At 42.4% G+C, this 20728-nt stretch overlaps 1 protein-coding gene across 1 annotated transcript in view; it reads left to right on the top strand.

Moving 5' to 3' along the window:
* Nucleotides 1-20446, top strand: part of KIAA1958 (KIAA1958 ortholog) — a 50973-nt gene extending 30527 nt beyond the window's left edge. The window contains exons 2-3 of the mRNA XM_027710276.2: nucleotides 948-2215; nucleotides 18571-20446. Of these exons, the coding sequence (XP_027566077.1) occupies nucleotides 1060-2215; nucleotides 18571-19616 (2202 nt within the window). The 5' untranslated portion in view covers nucleotides 948-1059 and the 3' untranslated portion in view covers nucleotides 19617-20446. The remainder of the gene's footprint in view (nucleotides 1-947; nucleotides 2216-18570) is intronic.
* The last annotated feature ends 282 nt before the right edge of the window (nucleotides 20447-20728 follow it).

Raw genomic sequence — 20728 nt, 5'->3', positions numbered from 1 at the left:
TGAAATGAGATCAACAGAAACTCCAAGACTTGTGGGTCCTCTTCACAAAGAACAGGAGAGAGAAGATTAGGAAGAGCCTCCAAACAGACCTGCAGAAATGAATGGAAGTTCACAAATACTTTATCTGTCTGAGGTCACTGAGATGACTTCTTTGGCATTAGGTGTGTACAGAGACACTCAGACCTTGCTGTGATCTTGTGATTGCCATGAAAATGGCAAGTGTTTTTCTTGGAAAATAGACAGTATGATAAAAAAAGCAAAATGTTAACTCTCAGAGCTCAAGGAAGGTTATGGCTTAAATCTTTCAGGTCCTTTGAGTTTTTCTTAAACCTTTGAACAGCTGATGATTATCAGTATAGCACAGTGAAGGGTGACCCTGTTTGATTCTTCCTTATATTGAAAACTCAAATTCAGGCCTTCACTTTGATGCCTCTCAAATTCAGTTGAAAAGGAGATGTTTGATTCATTTGAGAAATGTTCAAAAATTACGTAAAATGTCATCGTCTCTTCAGATCTGGTGTGTTTGAGTTGGTGCTTGATTGCCACCCTGGTGTTCAAGGTTAATTGTATGTTTTAAGATTTTGTTTAATTTTCATTTCCTAGGTATGAAGACACAGTCAACATCTTTTGGGCTGCATTTATACTTTGTCAGAGATTTAAGCTTCAAATCATATTGCCACTGATACTGAACTGACTTGTTTGAAAAGCTGTTTTATCTTCAGTTGTATATTGCAAGGATGTTCCTTCCTTTGGGTTTAGGCTTTTTGCAGGCAGAATGAGGAATGTGGCTGCTTAAAAGCAGGTGAAGTTTTGAGAAACATGTTTTGAAGGACATGAGAATGAGAGTGAAATGGATTTAGCTAAGCTTACAAATGTTTCATTTGCCTGTACAAATGTGGTTGTGCTTTGGGATTGCTGAAGTGTGGGATTTTGCTCTCTGTTTGCAGGTAAGGAACAAGCATGAGCTTGGCAACGTGCGACCATGAGTGCCAGGTCCGTGTGATCTGAATTGCGTCTTCCACTGACTTCCCAGCACCGAGGTGTTGTTGATCCTGTGCTATGGAGGACTGCCTTCACACCTCCTCTGAAAACCTCTCCAAGCTGGTGAGCTGGGCCCACAGCCATGGGACCATCTGCAGCCTCATCCCCAACCTCAAGCACCTGCTTTCCGAGGGGGCCCATGGCAACCTGACGGCCATGTGGGGCTGTAGTGCTGGCCATGCCTACCACTGGCCCCTGGCTGCCACTTGCCGGGCTGGCTCCCAGGAGCGTGTCTGCTTCCAGGACAGCCGCAGTTTCAACTCGGACAGTCCCAGCATGCTGGGTGTGCCATCAGAGGCACAGGCCAGCCCCCTGGAGCGCTACCCGGGTCGGACGGGGAAGACCAAGCTGGATTGCACCCGCACTCGCGACTCCTGCGACTTCTCCTATTGCAGTGAGCCATCGGAGCTGGGTGAGCCTGTGGAGGAGTACGAGGATGAGGCCACTCTCTTCGACATGGTCTGTGAGTCCTCTGTCACCGACGAGGACAGCGACTTTGAGCCGCACCCCCACCGTGCCCCCACCGGTCCCCGCAAGCGTCCGGCTGCCGGGCTGCCCACGGCTGCCCAGGCGCAGCCTGCTGATGAGGGCGGCAGTGACGTGCTCCTCAAGAAGATAAAGCAGGAGCTCCCTGAGGACTACTATATAGTGGCCAATGCTGAGCTGACTGCCGGTGCCGACGGGCCGGCCCTGGCCCTGACGCAGATGTCCAAGCCCAAGCCACAGCCCCCAGCCGGCCCCTCCTGCCTGGTACCCACCAGAGCTGTGCCCCAGCCTGTCGCCGGCCCCGACCCCGACCCCCAGCGCCTCTGCTCCTCCCCGCCCGGCCTGCCCCGCATGGCCCCACAGCGGCCGCCCCGGGGACCCCTGGCTTCCCCAGCACGGGGGGCAGGCAGTGGCCCTGTGGCTGCCCTGCAAGTGCCAGCCACCAGCTCCAATGCCACCACCACCACTGGGAAACCCATCAGCATCCCCCTCTCAGCGCTGCAGCTGCCTGGTCAAGAGGAGCCACCGGCCGCTGAGGAGACTCTCCCATCTGTCCCACAGCTGACTCCAGGTGGTGAGGTGGCTGGCTCGCCCTCAGTGAGTGCTGAGCCTGAGGTCAGCTCCAGCCAGCAACAGTCCCATGCCGTGCCCACCACCACTCCCGAGGCAGTGGTGCAGTTGATGCCAGGTAGGACACTGGACGGGAGGTGAGGGACGGCAGCATTTTGGGGGTGGTCAGCAGGCATGGCTCAGTGAGGGGGCAGCCTGGGAGGATGTGCTGCATTGCATCAGGGTCCTGCTGGCATATAAGTCAGTAGGTAGAGAACCTACACACACTTGGAAGAGGATTTGGAAGACCTCAGCTGAGCAAAGACCATGAGGAAGTATACTGCAGCCACAGGGAGAATGCTTTTTTAGGTCCATTTTGGTTACACTTGTTTCATGGGAGAGAGCATGCAGCCACCTTGCTGTGTGCGTGGGTCAGGGAGGACATGAAACTCATGCACTCTTTTGATGAACGAGAAAGAAATGGCGTCATCCAGTGTAGCCTGGAGGTAGGGGGTCGGGTGTTGCCTTCACCCTGTCAGAAGAGTGACATTGGACATGGAGAGGCACAGAGCACAAGGAGAGTACCAGAAGAGAGGTTTGCACTTCTGTAAATTGTTAAACTATTTCCCTTGCCTGTAAATCAGAGCAGTCTGCAGAGATGAGTATTACTACAGCCTTAACCATGAAATTGATAACAATTTAAGGCATAATAGAATTAATTTTTTTTCCCTTTTCTTGGTGAGAGCACTCATGCCCCATGTCCATAATTTTTTCATCTCCAGCTGCTGTCAATGCACAAAGAACTGGCAAAACCAGATCAACATTATCGCATAAAGAGCATGTTAAAACAGCTTACTTCTGCTGAATGATTATCTGATGTGCAGAATAACTAACTGTTAACTATAGGTCTTCAAGAGGGAGTGGAAATCTTTTTTGAGCAGATTTGCCAGCTCCCTCTTGATGTGAGTGCAGACAGTGCTCACTTTGCTCTTACAGCTGGTGAGTGGTGCCACTCTGGGAGGAGATGTGGGCAGGAGTGAGTTCTGCATGTGCTCCCTTGCTGATTCAGCCTTGGACTGTCTGATCAGAGTACAGCCAAACAATGAAGGGGGAAAACACTGCTTATATGCAGTCCTGGGCAGGTAAGCACTGAAAACAATGACTTTAACAGAGTGGATGATACTTCAACCTGGACATCCTGAAATCTGATTGAATGCTAGTAAAGCTATTAATTGGCAAGAGCCTGCAGATCTTGTTGTCAGATAAAAGAACAGACAAAGTTAAATACTGAGTTTTACTAAGTAAAACCCTGCTAAGCATTAGAAATTAGAAAGGATGATAACTGTCTTAGTGATACCAAAGTATATTCTTCTTTGGGACCCATTTCTGCATGCCTGCATCTTTGAGATGTTATTTTGCAGTAGTCCTGTCATGTAGCATCCCTTGTGGAAATTCCCTTACAAAAATCCATCTGGTTTAGAATTGACTCTATTCAGCTAAATATGAGCGAGGTGGGATGCCTGATGCCATTCAATCCAAATTGTGTGGTAAATCTATTTATTCTGCCTTCCTCAGTTTGTAGTCTGTCATTACTATATATACTAGAGCTGGTTTCTACCAATGTGCCCTTGCAACTTGCTTAGTCTCAAACTTGCAATCTGGGACGACAGAATAGAAACCTAGGAAGAATTTTTTCGTGTTAGGTGTGTGTTATCTGGGAGAGTGATTTACTTTTAACAGATCCATTAAAAAATCTGAAGTGTTTTTCCAGGTCCTCAGAAGCCAAACAAGATCAGCAGTTGTTACTGCTTAGGGTTAAACCTTACAGGCATACATGCAACACTGCATTTTCACTTTTGTAGAGTTTCAAGACCAGGGTTGGTCCATGTCTAATGTCTTACTGTTAGGACAAAGTGGGATTGCTCCTGGACAAATTTGCCCACTGCATAAATCAACCCTCAAAACCTTCTAGTGCGTTTTGCAAAGACAGTGATGTGGTTCTCAAAGTGCTGTCCAAATTCCGCTTCAATCAGTTATGTTCTCTGTAGATAAATTTCTTGTGCTCTTCCAAAAATGTGTTACACAGTTCCTTTCCTGGTATAGTGTTGTTGGCCTATGCTGTTACTCTACTCAGTGGTAGTGGCATTTTAATGAGGGTAAAATGATTGACATATGACTAGAACTTGATACATGAGTGAAGTCTCCCATTTCCATAGAGCTTGCTCCTTTGGGAAAGAAGGGCTGGCATTAATAAATCTTCAAGTTGCAGAAAAGTGAGCAAGTACAGAAAAGTGAATTTATTACAGATGCATAATTCTGCACAGCAGATTCTTGATAAAACATGGAGGTTTGAGTAAAGATTAGATTAGGGTAATTGCTTGTGTACAATGATTTCATTAGGTTGGCTCCTAACAAAGAGCAGTATACTGGAAGTGGTTCATGATATATAAAATTTGAGCTATATTGAACTACAAGAAGATATTTATCTATCCTATGCAAAAATTTTCTGTCAGCTAGATATAAGGATGAGTATAATTCTTATGTAAAAAAAGGCAGGAACTAATTACATCGAAGAGCCTAGAGCTTTTATTATTTTATAGGCTCAGTGCCTGCTTGACAAACAAACAAAGGTTCAGTTGAAAGTAAGCAGGGAATTTAAATTCTCTCTTGTCCCCTCCAAAGTGTTGGTTAATTTTAAAATAACCAGGCCTTGTTCCTGGTCCCATTAGAACTGATAGTATAAGGTCTAAGTAGGCAACTGGTAGTATAAGGTCTAAGATCTGTAGGACTAAGGTCTTAAATAAGTTATGATTAAAGGCTGCAGTCCAACCAGGACTTTGAGTTTTAGCTGAAGTAACATGTCCTTGCATTTGTACCAGCCACAGCTGATAGTTTTCATGCATGCTAATCTCATAGATCATGAAAGTTTGAGTGAGATTCTCCATGAAATCAAAAATCTTGATGATATATGTTAGCTTAGGCCAGTTTAAGCAACATTATGCTTTTGGACTAGTCGCTCTTTCAAATAGGGTTTTATTCCCCCTCTTTTACTCTCTTTTAAGAGTAAAAGGTTTTAATGACGGCATGGTGACAGAATGTATAAGCAAGGGCCTTACAAAGATATTTTCATGTCTCAAAAGAGAGGTGGCATCCCAGTGAAAATTCAGTTATGTTAGGCACTGATTTCTGTTGGGTTTAGGTGTCCATCTAAGCATTGTGGCATATACTGGATTATTTTTTGTTACATTTCAGCACTAATAAGTGGACATTTGCCTGTGAATTTTCAGGTCTTTCATTACCACTTTATTAACAAAGCCTTCAAGAATATATGTATGTACTATTTAATCCTCCTTTTCTTTTTCTGGAAAAACTGAGAGGACCTGCATCTGTTAGGAGAGAAATTTTTTGCAATGATGGAGAGCAGGAAATTTCTGCAATTTCTATTTCCCAAACAGGCTCTTTTGTCCTTTGCTTCTGCTAACGCTTGATCTGCTTTTTTGTCTCCAAGAACCAACAAAGGCAAGGTAGATCACATCAGTGGAGATTGAAGATGAGTAAGAAACATCATGCTTTAGGTTGCAGTACATGCAGCTTAGAGAAATTAGTGACATTTTGATGTCTAAAACCAGGAATGGAAAAGATTTGGTGTTATTGCAGAAGGATATGGAGGAAGACTATGGCTCAGAGAAGGGCAGATCTTGTTTTATATGAAATAAGTTTTGATTCTCAGAGAGGCAGGACTTACTTTGCAAACAGAATTGCTGAAGAATTTAGGAAGAATACTTGCTTTTCACCTGAAAACTGAGGGTGAAGATGTGCTTTGTATTAACAAGAGAGTGCAGCAAGGTATCTCTGGTCCAACATTAGTCCAGCACTATAAATAGAAGAGCAAAGAGCTCCATGAAAAAAAAAATAAAAGATATCAAATCCATATGTACAAACTGTGCAGAACACAAAGAGTAGTGAGATGCAAAGTGAAAAATCATCTAAATAAATTGACTAGGGTTGTTGCTTTTGTCAGAGATGTGGCAAATGATATTCTGTGGTACCATCACAGTGCCACTCACTCTCCTGCCATCGTGGTTATTGAACAGTATCAGCATTTGAATGTGTGCCGTGGTGGATCCTGGTCTGTGGTGAGGGCAGTACTTAGCTTTGCTGGCTCTGATGTCTCTGCTCTGACATCCTCTCCATTCTTTTATTTTCTCTAACTGGTGTGTTAGAATGTCATATAATCAGCTGATAATCAGCTTAGCCTGGTGACTTGGGCAAAGATCTAGTTCTGTTCCTGTGCTCTTGTCACAGGAAGGGGATTGCAGCCTTTCATGATTGGCATGTAACATGGTTTGACTCTTGCTCTGCTCTCAGTGTGGACATCTGTGTTGGTTCCAGGTGTTCATATAAGTCTCTGTCTGAACATGACCATTATAAAATGCAATACATCTGGGGGTTGTCTGATATTTGTGTAGAGCTCTTAGGTGGAATATTTTAAGTATTTTTCTGCACTTTTCTTTCGTACTTCACATGGGGTTGCTGAAACAGAAAGGGAAAGGGACTTGATGGTTTAGGTCAGAGTACTTTATGAGAGTGATTTTCCACTTTATAGAAGGTTGGTACTTCAGTAAATAAGCCTAAGGAAGTAATCATTCCCCTGCACTTGGCACTGGTGAGGCCACAGCTCGAATTCCCTGTTCATTTTTGGGTCCCTCACTCCAAGAAAGACCTTCAGGTGCTGAAGCAACAGAGGGCAACAGACCTGGTGAATGATTTAGAGCATAAGTCCTATGAGGAGTGGCTGAGGGAGCTGGGGTTGTTTAGCCTGGGGAATAGGAGGCTGAGGTGAGACTTTATCACTGTCTTCAACTACCTGAAAGGAGGTTGTAGCCAGGTGGGGGTTGATGGCAGGCAACTACTGACAGTAACTGGATGTGTTCCTTTTGATCAAACTCACGATGACTGTCAGTGACACTGTGGTCTGTTGTAGCTTTTCATTAACTAGGTCTTCATGATGAAAACATCACTTGAAACCATAAAACAATTGATTAATAATATTTAATTAATTGCTTACTGCTTTACACTTCCGGGGGAAATGAAAGAAGAAAGCTGGCTGTCTGTTTTGTTCAGAGAAGGAAAACATTTTCTCTGAACCGTTCTACTCAAGGTCACAAAAAGCTCAATGTGCTGTATTACTGAATTATTTTAAGCAGGAAGCCTATACCCAAAGATCAAGCCTGTGAAAAATAAGACTGTTCATCTCTGATCCTTGAATATCTTGGTTCAGTTTTCTGTTTACACTCACCTCTCTCTTAACTGGGTATCTACCTAATCTCTGCTTTACTACAGTGACTGGTCAAGGATAGCAGTATGAATGAGCCACAGAAGCACTGATGTTTTTGTATGGAAGTAATTTCATTTTGTCCACAATTTGGAGCACTCTTCTGATTGTGATGGGCTCTGTCCTTTAGTCATGTTTGTGTGCCAGGTTATGGTTTGTTTGTTTTTTTCTATCCTTTACTCTTGGCAAATGGAGCACTGCCACTTGTTTGGAACCTGATTTCTCTTACTGACTATAAATCCAAGAAAACAGATTAACAAACATGAAGACTGTTCGTGGCATTCCAGCACAGCACTCATGCCTGCATGCTGATATACATTTTGCTTTTTGCTCACAGATTTCCATTTTATTTTTTCAGTTTGTATAAAGAAGTGGCTTTTTGCCTCTCCTTCCTGTCCTGTGAGTTGCCACAGACCTCAGAAAACTTGGGCAAATAACTTGTCCCATTTACCATTCACTTACACAATTGTTAAATGCATCAGACTGTTTATTATGCTAGCGCATAATAAGATAGCCATATGTACATATAACATACATCCACAACTTATCCATTAAACTATACCCCATGTCACCTCTTACATTATTTGTTTGTGTCAGTTTTGGTATGAACTCATTCAGTAGCAGGGGAACTGATTGTTCATGTCCTGTATAGAAGAACATTTTTATGGAATAACAGTACAATCCTGACAGGAAGACTTTGACCGTGTAAATACAGAAGAGAAATAATAACAATATTCTTAGCAGCAGAGAGGTATTGTAATATGTATATGCTCTCTGAGTAGCTAGAAAACATTTGAAACTCCTCATTTTATTTAAGGAGGCTTTATTCAAGTAGAGCTGCAAAATGTGGCTAAATATTTACTCAATGAAACTATGATAAATTAATTTTAAACATTTATTCAAGGACAGAAATAAATCAGTTGTGCCATGAACAACAGTCTAGTTCCTGATAAATATGCTTTTCTTATAGGTTTGTCTCCTCTCTGTGTAGAATTTCCAGCTGTTCCTGCACCTCTTGGGACTCCTTGTCCTGGCAAATGCTTGGACGTGCCATGGCTAATCATGTGTGTGCACTTTGGTCTGCCAGGGTGTGTGAGCAGCTGCCTAGCAGAGTATCTAATGCCTGGGGCCTGTGGTCTTTCTGCAAGCTGGGACGTATTCCCAGCTTGTTGAGTCTCCCCCAACCTTGTAAGACCTTTGCATCTTTGAACTTCCATCCCTTTCTAATATGATGAGAGTTGTGTTTGCAAAGGTTAAAGTAAAGTTCAAAGTCATCATTTTTTTTTCTGGAGTGTGATTAGGAGAGTACTCTCAGCACAGGCTCCAAACAGAAAAGCAGGCTAAAAGTCCGCCTTAGAAGCTGTTTCACTTGAAGTGTTGAACTTCATCCTCTCTGGAGAACTGTGTAAAGAACTGGTCCTCAATACTGCTTTCTGACCCAGTGAAGGCAAAGGAAATAGATGTTTTAAAAGTGTGCATGGAAATCAGTTTAGCACAAGGTTGTAAATTGTGAGCTCTTGTGGTAGTTTGAGCCACATTAGAAGTCCAAAATCCAATTTCCAGGCTTCCCCCCACCCCTTCCCACAATTTTTCCTAACACTGGAGAGAAACTGTCAGGCCAGAGGCTTCTATAGGGGAAGGGGGAAGTATATACATTTATTTACACAAATAAATACTATACAAACTAAAGGTAACTATATATATATATTACATTTCTATCAGTCCTTTTAAGCCCCTCCCTTTAACTTTAGTCCAGGAGAAGCCTTTTCAGGCTGCTGGGTAACGCAGTCTCTCTCGTGGGAATGTTCTGGGCCCCTGAACACTCCATAACCAACCTTCAGCTGTTTATTGCAGTTTTTCTTCTCACGAAGTCCAAGAAAGTAGCTTTGAGTCTGTTCTCCTCAGTCTGTGTCATTTCTGTTGTATGATCTCTCCCTCTCGGTCTCATATCTCGGTCTGTAGGCTGCTGCAGTGTAGTTCAGCTTATCAAGTGTCCTCCGAGTCAGTTCTCGGCTGCCCCCGGTCAGCTTTGGCGGGGCAACTCCCAAGCTCTTGGCCTTTCTCCAGTTTCACCTGGGATTCTTCTCCCAAGCGTCAGGCCTCCTCCTCTGGCCTGTCTCTTGGCTCAGCTTAAATGCTGAGACTTAAAATCCACCCCCCACCAGCCTAAATGCAGTGGGGGAGGAAAAAGCCCCGTAGCCTTGGCCAGAGGCAGAGTTCGGTCCAGCTATACACTGTCCCGAGCGTCCCGCAGCTGCAGGGGGGGAGAAGAGGGCCTAGCCTCCTCCCTTACCTCTCAGGTGCTGTGAATCTCTTCCTTCACAGCACACGCTCCAAATGCTGCCTCTAACTCTGGCCTAGGCAGAGTTGGGGGCCACAGGGCTCCCCTTCCCCCCCGGAGGGGGAAAGAAGGAGCCCAGCCACCCCCTGGCCTGGCAGACGCCAACAGCAGAACTGCCAACAGCTTCCGGTGCTGTGATATATGATTTTGAGCAGAAGCGAACAACATGGATGGTGATTGTCTCTCCAGGGAACACTGCCCTGGCACCCAGTCACCTCTGAGCTCCCCCCCCGAACTCTCGGGGGGGCCAATCTTAACCCATGACAGCTCTTCATAGAGTTTGTGCCCTTCATAGCCGCTTCACTCTGACTGGAGATTATGGAGTGAAAGGAAAGGTCTGGCTGGGCGAAATCACCAACAGAGAATTTCAGAAATAAAACTGCAAGGTCAGTAACAAGTCAGTTGGAGTACTTTGCTAAATTAAAGATGGGGATGAGAGAAAATATACTGAAATGCAGTTCTTTGGGATGTGTGTGCTGCTATCTGTTCCCGGAAGTAAATGGCACGAGCTGTCAACAGATGCTCTTACACCTGCAATAGATAGTTCAGCCAGAACAGAGAAGGGTAGCTTTTGATTCACTACCAATGACACTTTAATAAAATAGAGAAAAAAATGTCTGCAGTCTCTAATAAGCAATATATCAACCAAGTACTGTCAGCTTGTGTAGAAAGTTCACAGTATGATTTATTATGTTAATTACAGTCATGTGGTCCTCATGCTCTTGAGTCTGCTCATATTCTCAGCTTGATTTAAGGATACTCTTTGGCCAAGACTTAAAGTGCAGCTTATTATGATTAATGTAATAAAATATTTATTACATTCTCCTTTTCTTTGTTTCTCTGCTTGCTGCCCCAGTTAGACTTGCTCATTTGAAACACTGATATAAATTAGATTTCAGATGATGAGGATCTTCATCTGGTTTTAATCTCTCTCTTCAGTGTTATGTTTTTTTCACATCCTTTGTTCTTATTTTCTCTTCTCTCCCCCACATCTTTATTTCCCTCCCTATTTCCCAGCTCTGCTGCTCAGCTGCTGTCTAAAGTGAATCAAAAGCCAGCAAACGTCATAGCCCTGGCTTATCCCTTCAAGATCTCTCGCATTGCTTTCTCAAATACGCTTATTAAAGTTATTTCTTACATGCAATGACATTAAAACTGGTGGTAGGCTGTAGCTGAGAACATGCTAAGCCTCTGGTGATGTGGGGTGGAATGTTTTACATGTTCTACATTTACGTTCTCCTTAGAGAAGACTAAACTGTAAGGGGATGCATGCTTGGGCCCAATTTCTCATTCTTCTTCCACAGGGCTTGCAGAGAGGCACAAAATTCCACTGTACCAAATTTTCCAAAATGCCATATAAATTTATACTTGTTATTTTGTGCAAACCAGCCCACAAGTTAAACTGTTAGCTGAGCAATCAGTGCTTCTGAGATCTGTATACACGTCTGCAAAACTGGGTTTCTCTGAATGAGTAAAGGTGAACACCTTTCTGAAAATTGAAGCACTTAGCTTGGTTATGTAAGACATGGGGGTTTGCCATGAAAATCTGTATAATTTTTAAATTATAAGCTTAGTTCAACAAAGGAGGTGTGTCTCAGATCTTTACGGGTTTTTTCTCTCCGCATTTTTGTTTTTCTTCTTGTTATTTTCTCTTAGCAGCTTATGAATCAAGTCATTGTATGCACATGAATGTTGTTCAGTTGTGCCCCTCTTCCACCTTCAAAACATATAATGACTTAGTCCAGTTTATTGCTACACTACTACAGAAGCATATACTTAGATACAAGGACTCCAGTCCAGAATGCACTTTTAATATGCTTTTTGGATTGGAAACTTATTTGGAAGAAAAACCGATACTCTGCTGAGGATGTGTATACAACACTTTCTGGAGTGGTGCCAAGCCAAGTCCTTTTGGAAAACGAGTGCATCACTTCTGCCATGCATCATCCAGCTTCTAGTTCAGAGGGTAGGTTAGGCAATCACAATCATTCCTTGAATTCCTTCTGCCACAGAGCATGAAAGTAACTAACATACTTTGAAAGGGCAACATTTCTCTATATTGCCAAAAAGTCCTGGGTAAAAAAAGAATTTTATTTTCTAGAGTTAAATATGTAACCTGAAGAAAATAATTGGCAAAAAAATTCTCTTTTCTTTAGTCTTAAACTGAAACCAGTACTTTGAGTTTTCTAATGGTGTTAGCCATGAATTGTATGGAAACTATGAGAACATTATATGGCTGAATGCAAAGATGCATGCTCCACATAAAGCTGACATTAGCTTCACATTCTAGGTAATGTTTTGCCACTTATGAGCTCCAACAGCACTTCAATTTCACCAAACTATCTGATTTATTTAACCTGAGCTCTGAAAAAAAGCAATTATGTTTTAGAAGTGAACATTTTTGAAGAAAGTTTAGGCAGTTATTTTGAAGCACATGGGGTTTTACATTTTTTTAAAGTTTTCTAATATTTTTGGGTTTGCAGTATTGAAAACTCTAAGTGCAACTTTTATATCCTCCACCTCTATGAAGAGTTGAGTCTCTGAATGTCAATTATATAAAGGTCCAAATAATTTGTTTTTATAACCCTCCTTTAAAGGTAATAGCTATGGACATAAGAGAGGAATGAGGCAGGGCAGGTAGACCTGAAGGTGGTTGCAGGCTAGGTTATAATCCAGGTGGCTGACCTGAAACAGGGCAGCTAAAATGACAGACTCCAGTCTAGCTGTGAGCTGAGTATATTATGCCTGTGTATCACCTAAGTACCAGATATATGAATTTCTTCTGTACTCTTGCAAAATACCTTTTGTTTCTGCTGTTCTCCATAGTGTGCCTCAGGGAGCAGCTGTAGTGTCCTGCTGTGCAATGCTGCAGCATTGGGCAAGCCTGGGAGAGCTGGACTTGGTATATTTGTTCCTGACAAATGGAGATGGAATCTGTGTAAGGCACAGAAGAAATAAATCCCATTTTGCATTGCAGCAATTTATGGTAGTGCATCTCAGAGCAGCTTTGAAAGGAGATAGGAAATTGCGTGGCCTCATGCCCTGGAGATGCCACTGTAAGTGTTCAGTGGAAGAAGTCAAATGCGAGGTAAAGATGGCATTCAGCACTTCTCTTTTCCACTGTCCCTGATGAAACCAAAACCAGACAACTAGATGAAGTGGAAATCATACTTTGAACAAATGAAAACATTTTTTATTTAGAAAATGCATTTTTAGAATCTTTGTGCTGCAATGGCTCGTGTACAGTCAGGTGGAGAAGGAAGGAAGCCTTGTAGAAATCGAAGTCCCAAGAGCGCTGCTGTTTTGCTGTGTTCACTGGTGATTTCCAGTATCCACTGCCTAAAAAGGGTGATCCAATCAGTCTTCATAGGAGGAGATAAATTCTTATTTGCTTGTCATAGCTACAAATTTCCTGACATGTGAAGATCATGCAGTAGTCCCATTAAATGTGTATTTTACTGTTGGCTTTGCCAGCAGCCAAGTTGCATCTCATATCTTTTCAAGCTGTTGTAGGAAGAAAGTAGTGAAAGTGAATGCAAACTGGAAACCAGCGCTAATATCTGAGAGAGCATCCACTTGTCAGACCATTGTATACCTTGCAAAAAAATATACAGGTGACTAAACTTTGTTCTAGTGACTCAACTTCATGGAGACCGATGAATGAATATTCCCATGCTCATTTGCTTGCAATCTGTGTCTTTTTTTCTCTGACAGATCTAAAGCTTTTTAATTTTAGAGTAATAAAACGCTTTGCTGATAATTTTTTTGGAGGAGGTCAGCTGAATAGAAGTGTAATTTTTTTTGTCAAAACCCATGTGGATATTAATAAATAAATTTTTCTCATACTACAGATTTTACATGCTGGTGAAAGCCTTTTCTGAAAATGTTAAACTACACAGAGCTTGATTTAATGTAGTGGAAACAGGGAAATTTAACCGTTAAACAGTTTAAAGAATTTAGTAACAACATCAGATAGGTAGGGCAGCAATTCAAGAAAAATGCAGAAACACTTTCTTCTACTTCAGCAATCTGCATTTGACAAGGTTAGATCCTGTTATCCTTCAGAGCTTTGAAGCTGTTAGATGTCAAAAACTAATGAAAGTGTCCATCCAGTCACAGAGTTTTCCCCCCTCTTTTGACTCTGACTCACCAAGCTTAAGCTTAAAATTATTATGGCACAGGAAGTGCTTTATTTGGCCTTAGGACTTCCTAGTGAATTGGTTATTGTTGGGTTTGAAATAATAACATTAAAATATGCATATTTGTGACTTAAGCCTGTGACTGCTGCATGTGTGCAGGAGTTGCCCCAAGGAAGTTAGTCTGTACCAGACAGTAGAAGTGCCAGAAATGTCATTCTCCAAATGTTTAGTTCTCCTTGTCTCTCAGTCTCATGATGTTTCTACAAATGCTTAGAGGCACTTCTTCTGGGGAGACCTTCTACTCTTACCCTCACTCTCACTTTTGGCAGTAAGGCAGGAGAATGGCCTTCACTGGGTTATTCCTGTGATATGGTGATAAACAGCTGTTGGCTTTCTAGGTTTTGCATGCAAGAAAGAGTACTGATACTCAAGGATGCCGTGGTATGACGGTGGCATTCAGCTGGTTCTGACAGGGAAGCAGTAGCACTGCTTCCAGGAGGGCATGTTTGTCAGAGGGTCACACAGCTTTTCCCCTCTGTGACTTGACCAAACCTCCCTTGCACAACAGCGTGACCTCTGCTCACTGTGACTGTAGACTCGAGAGTCGTTTGCCTGCTGACAGTCTCTTGAAACAGGAGGAGACAGGAGTAAAGAAAGGTAGGAGCAGGCTGTGGTTTACTTGAACTTTTTTAGTGGGCTGCATGTGGCCATGTCCCAGAGGCTGGCTATTGCCGCTTTCCAATAATTGCAGAACAGGGGCAACAGCCAACCTGCAAAGTCTGGGGAGTACTTAGCTCCAGCTAAGTATGTGTAGTGATATGGAGATATGTAGTGCTTTGTGTGTGATTAACTAGGCTTTTTCACTTGAATGAAAGCATTTTGGTGGAGGCAGGCCTGCTGCAGAAGCATTTTTCTAATCTGGACACAAATTTGGTAGAGAAGACTTTGGCTAGAGATGTGATTACCACCAAAAAACCCACCTGACTTTTAATGTATGTCTGTGAAATCTCAGTGCTTACAACCCACAGAGTTTAAGACTGTTTGCAATAATAACTCAGGTTTGTGACTCCCACTATTCTTACAAATCTTCTCTGAACATTAATAATCTGCATCTGTCTGTCATGAAAGCAAGAGCCTTTCCCCCACCATATATAATTACAGATATGTCCTTTTCAGGGAATCCAAGTGTATGTATGTGTGCGAGCTGAATAAAACAACCCTGAGTTTGATAACTGCTGATAATATTAAGTCTTGGCTGCATTAAGATCAGATTATGAAAAGATCAGAAAACAGCTGTTTCTCTGTGGGAGAGACCATCTGATGGTTATGAGCTATCCTGGAACACTTGGCTCCCACTGGGTTGTCTGTTTAATCTCTCCAGGTCACTATCTCTTTGTCTTCGTTTAAACTGGAACATCTTAAATACTTGGCACATTTTGAAATTCAAAGTTGGAAGTTTACCCTGGGTCCCACAGTAGGGTGGGTTATACTGGCTTTTTCTACCACATTCTGGTTTTCTTGGAAATGATACTCTGATGTGGGATCAGATAGGAAACACAAAAGCTCCAACCAGGTCCTTTGTGCAGTGATGCAGCTGAGGGGGCAGGACCTCAGGAAATGCATCTCCAAGTCAATTTATTTTTTCATGTTTCTGCTGTAGTCTGTAAAACAGGTAACAGCACTACCAGCTCCAAAGGGTGCACTATGACAAGGAAAAGGAATTAAGAATAGCGTGTCTTGGTAGATCAATGATAACAATTATTTTTGGTTGGTTGGTTCTGACCATCTTACTAGCTGAGAGTATTCCTAAAGCCTAGCAACAGACACCTACAGAAGATCTATAAGAAAGGTGCAAGCATATATAACACCTCCCCATTCTCCTGTCTCCTATCAATTTTCAGCTCAGGCCTTTCTGATACAGAGGTGTTCCCTTGCATTGAGGAGGGCTTTGTGACTTGTTTTTTATGCTTTTACCCAGTTTTGGAACCCATACAAACTGAAGAGTTGATGATACAGTTGATGGTGAACAGTGGAGGTCCACAGGTTTATGTTTGCAGTAGTCAAGGAACTAATGTAGATCCTCACCAATGTTTTCAGTAGTTTCCACCAGGTCCACAGCACATTAAAAAAAATTACAAAAGAACTTCTGGTCTCTATTCAGCAAGATGCAGCAAAGTGAGACAAAGCAAATGTCTGAGAACTGTTACACTGGAAACTCCCTGCATTTGTACCATGCTATGACACATCACCAATACTTGAGTGGTCTCATAGGAAGAGAATAATCCACTGCTACCATTGCAACCTGGATTCAGAGCCAAAGTAGAGGTAGAACTCTCCTGATGTAGCTGCATGAGAAGCTGACCCCATTATTTTTTGCATTTTCCACCTACCTTGTGGAGTAACACACACCACACCACAGCACTGCAGGAATACAGTGTTTCTGTTTCACTCATGTAACTTGGGGAGATCTTTAATTCAGCTTGGGTTTTATAGCTGTTAGCTGCAGATAGGGCAATTTCCTTTGCAGATTAAGGAAAGATGCTGTAACATAAATGACTGACTGGGTGTCACTGCTGTGTTGTGACAGGCTATCCTCTAAGAAGTAGTGATTGATGACATGTATAAAACTGAGCCATTATATGTGGTGTTTATATTGAAATAGTACTTAACATGTGGGCTGTCAGTCAAAGCACTGATTACTTACACAGTTCTATAAGTGGTGGTGGGTGCAGTGAACAACATACTAGATTAAATGTTTGGTTTGGAGCTTTAAAGAGGGTTGTCTCTTTGTTTCCAGCCTGCATCTAGCTGTATTAAAAGGACCTATTCTGTACATTGCCTAAAGCATGACTTCACTACAGGATGCTAGGAGGTCTTTTTGATGCTGACATCAGTATTAAAACGAGTTTCTGAATCAGGCTGGTGGCCTTTCTTTTCCCCCTTGAGCACAGATCAAGCTCTGTGCTCTGTGGCAGCATTTTTTCATGTCTGCTGAAGCCCCCAAAGCAGATGCTTACTTTTCTGTGCTTTGCAGAGGATTTGAGGACCCCTCTCAGCAGGTTTCCCTAAGTGCTCTGGGTGTGGCAGACGCTTTGCAGTGAAGACACAGGACCCGTTTCTGTTCTGCTGGGAAGTCCTAGGGCAAGTCACTCTCCATGCCTCTCTCTGCAGGTGTAGTATGGAGGTGATGGGGTGAACTTTCTTGAGAGTCAGTCTGTAGATGGGTGGGAGGAGAAGCTGTCCAGCATGCACCAATGTTTCTGCGCCACATGAAACACTGCAGGTGGGCTAGGGAGGGAGAATGGGCTACTTTCCTTTCTCTGCTGCCTCCTCCTCTGTTAAGAGGCTCGAAGGGAAGATGAGGAGCAAGTGTCTGAGCCCTGGTGCAAAGCCATGGGTGTGCTACACGGCCTGACATAAGCTTGGCCTGAATGACGGAGAGGCAATGGGAACTTAACTTGGTCTCATAAACTGCTTTGCGGTGTGTATCTTGGGTGGGAAACACCTGGTGAGTGTTACTATGGCACTGTTAACAGGACACCAAAATGTTTGGGTTTTGCAACAAAACAGAACAAAAAAGAACTTGCTTTTTTAAGTAGAATAACTGGATTTTTCCTTCTTTGCATTTGCTGTTACTTTTCTAAAACCATGAAAGTTTATCACATTGAGTGACAGTTCCACCTGTGTGCTTGTAAGCTGCATCCTTGTACAAACAGATATTTTCCTTATGCCAAGAAAACAGTCCTTAAGAACACACATCACTTATACTTAAAGGCTTTTCCTTTTTATCTTATTTTATGATCAGCCAGAAAATCAGCTGTCAGTAACACCTATCACAGTGGTAGCATCTGAATATTGTGTTTTGATGCCATTGATTATAAGGATCTTTGAGTATAGCCGTAGAGAGCAATATCAAGCTGTTTCCAGAATTTGATTTTTCTGCAAAATGAAAAGAAATTGTCACGACTGTAATTCCACTGTCAAGGTACAGTTTGATTACACAGAGAGCCTATATAATCATGTGTTTGATCCATATCTTTGGATGTAAACATATTAACTATGTTTTTTTATTCTTGTCCATTTGTGAATTGCACATGGCTCTGTAGTAATTTAACCTGTCAACACCTTTGTTAGGATGTGCTGCATTATTTTGTACTGTACATTTCTGGCTATATTTATTTAGCTCTTTAAAAATGTGCCTGATTAAAGATAAATATTACTGTCATAAATACAATGCTTTAGTATTTTTTTGTAGAAAACAAAATGAAACCAGTACAACCTCTGGTTTCACAAATGAAACAATTCAGAATATGTTTATTACTGAGACTGAGCCGTGCACGCAGCATTGGGATCTAGAGAAAATCCTTCTGCCTTGCATTTGTTCTAAAAAGCAGAGTACCTGTAATCTCAATGTTTTCAACAAATCTCCATGCACAAAACTGTGCCCCAGTGTCATGAGGAACTCACTTTAGTTCCATATCATACTCTAGTACATCATTTGTGAAACTGAAGTTGGCTTTTCAGACATGTGACAGGTATGTAAAGATGTTTTCCAGTGCTCTTTGTGAAATTGATTTTAATTTTTTTCCCTTTTTAAGGAGATTTGTTTAGGGGAAAAGCACATCACACAAACTCACTGCTTTTGCTTTCTTTTGTCTGTCCCATTCTTCTTCTTCCAGACCAGGATGAGAGAGCAGCAGAGCTCAGCAGAGAGCAGAATGAGAAGACCATTCGCAGCACGCAGACAGCTCTCCGCAATTTCCGAGAGTTCCTCATCTCCAAGTACCCCTCTGAGACCCGTGAGATCTATGTCATTCCCTGCAAAGAGCTTGATGCCTACCTTGCTTCCTTCTTTGTGGATGCCAGACAAAAGGATGGGTCTGAATATGAGCCAAACAGTCTGGCCAACTATCAGTGTGGACTGGAGCGGTATCTCAAAGAGCACAGGTATGGATACAGTATTACGAGGGATAAGGAGTTCAAGAGGTCCCAGGAAGCTCTAAAGCAAAAGCAGATAGAGCTGAGGTGTAAAGGAAAAGGAAACAAGCCACACAAATCCATGAAGCTCACCTTTGCTGATGAGCTTATCCTGCGCAAAAGAGGCTTATTGAGCCGGTACAATCCTGAGGGGCTGCTGAACCTAGTGTGGCTAAACAACACTAAGGCCTTTGGACACTGCACGGGTTTCCACGGGTCTACCCTCAAGTGGGGAGACATCCGGCTGCGGGTGACAGAGACTGGGTTGGAGTACCTGGAGTGGATGGGGCCAGACAACGGAGACGTCAGTGCCAAGAGCAAGAGAGGTGGGACGGACTCCCGGGTGTATGCCACACAGCACTCCCCCCAGACCTGCCCCGTGCAGGACTACAAGGAGTATGCCCAGAGGCGCCCTCCGGCCATGCGCTACGAGGATGCACCTTTTTACCTGTCCATCAAACCCGTCGTCAACTTGGCCGCGCTTCACTGGTACAACTGCCAAGCCCTCGGGAAAAACAAGCTTGCCAAGATGGTAAAGACGATGTGTGAGAAAGGCAACATCCCCGGCCGGAAGACCAACTTCAGTGTCTACCAGAGCTGTAGCACCCTCTCAGAAGCACAGAGCAACCAGCTGGTGCTGATCTGCAATAACTTGAGCCAGCAGGCGGCCCAGTCCATGGCAAGCCACTCTAATACTGGCAACTTCATAGTGTCAGCATCCTATGACTCTTCATCTGACACGGCCTGAAAGAGGGATATGACCTGAACACTTTTTTCTTTTCCTTTTTGTTTCAAACATTGAATTTGTGCTCAATAATACACATCAACTGTGATTGTACACTATTCCCCCCCATAGCCCTCTCTCCAGTGTTAAATCACTTTATAAGAATATATAAATATATAATATATTTTTCTTTTTGCAAATAAGTCAACAGAAATAGTTTAGTATTACTAACATAGTATTTATAGTGTTAATACAAAAATGAAAGGTACTTATGGATTCTAATATAAATGCAGATTTTAAAAGGATAAAAATGGTTCTCAGGCAACACAAGATAGACTGAAAATACCCTCTGAAAATACCATTTTTAACATACATATATTAGTGAGTGTAAATCCCCAGAGAGGCTTACGTAGCAATTCTGTTTCAAAGCATTTTTTCAACCTGGTATTTTAACATGGCCTCCCACTGTGGAGGAGACAGACTTTACACTGGCTGCTGCTTTTTACCTGCTGGCTTATTCTTGATCAGCAAGACCAAGAAATAAGAAATACATCAATGTAAGTTCACAAAACCATTTACAGCATTTTTTGTTTGTTTTTTATTATGTTTTCTGAGACTCATTTGTGCTAAAAAAATCCTGAAGTCAGCTAAAAGCTATTTTTAACTTTTGTTTTTGTTGATTTTTTTTTTGGATCAGAAATGTTGCTAGTTTCTAGACTAAAAAGTGTTGATCTCAACAATATGCAAAAGTATAATGACAAAACCACTGTCATACACATAATTTTATCTCTCTAGGCATAGGTTGTTAGTATTTTGTCACTGTGTGTACATAACATAAAATCTATTGACTCAGAGCAGTCTTTCAGTATTCTAGGAAATGCAACAGTGCAGAAAAATCTGCAGTCTTATCCCAAACTGTACAGAAAAATCGCATCAAATATGTCTTTAGCCATCATTTGAAATCCGCCAAACAAAAGAGAGTGGGACAATAATTTCTACGGAATTAAAAAATTTTATAGAGAATTTAAAAGCTGGCTAGTTTTAAGAGCTGAAATACAGATTTAAATTGGCTACACATCATCTATTTCCATTGCAGACAATGTAAAATGTGCATATGAATCTGAAGGCAGAATTTG

Source organism: Pipra filicauda, unplaced genomic scaffold, assembly GCF_003945595.2.
Source record: "Pipra filicauda isolate LSUMZ 115617 unplaced genomic scaffold, ASM394559v2 scaffold71_size5581439_pilon, whole genome shotgun sequence".
Lineage (NCBI taxonomy): Eukaryota > Metazoa > Chordata > Aves > Passeriformes > Pipridae > Pipra > Pipra filicauda.
This window is presented reverse-complemented; position numbering and strand designations above follow the sequence as displayed.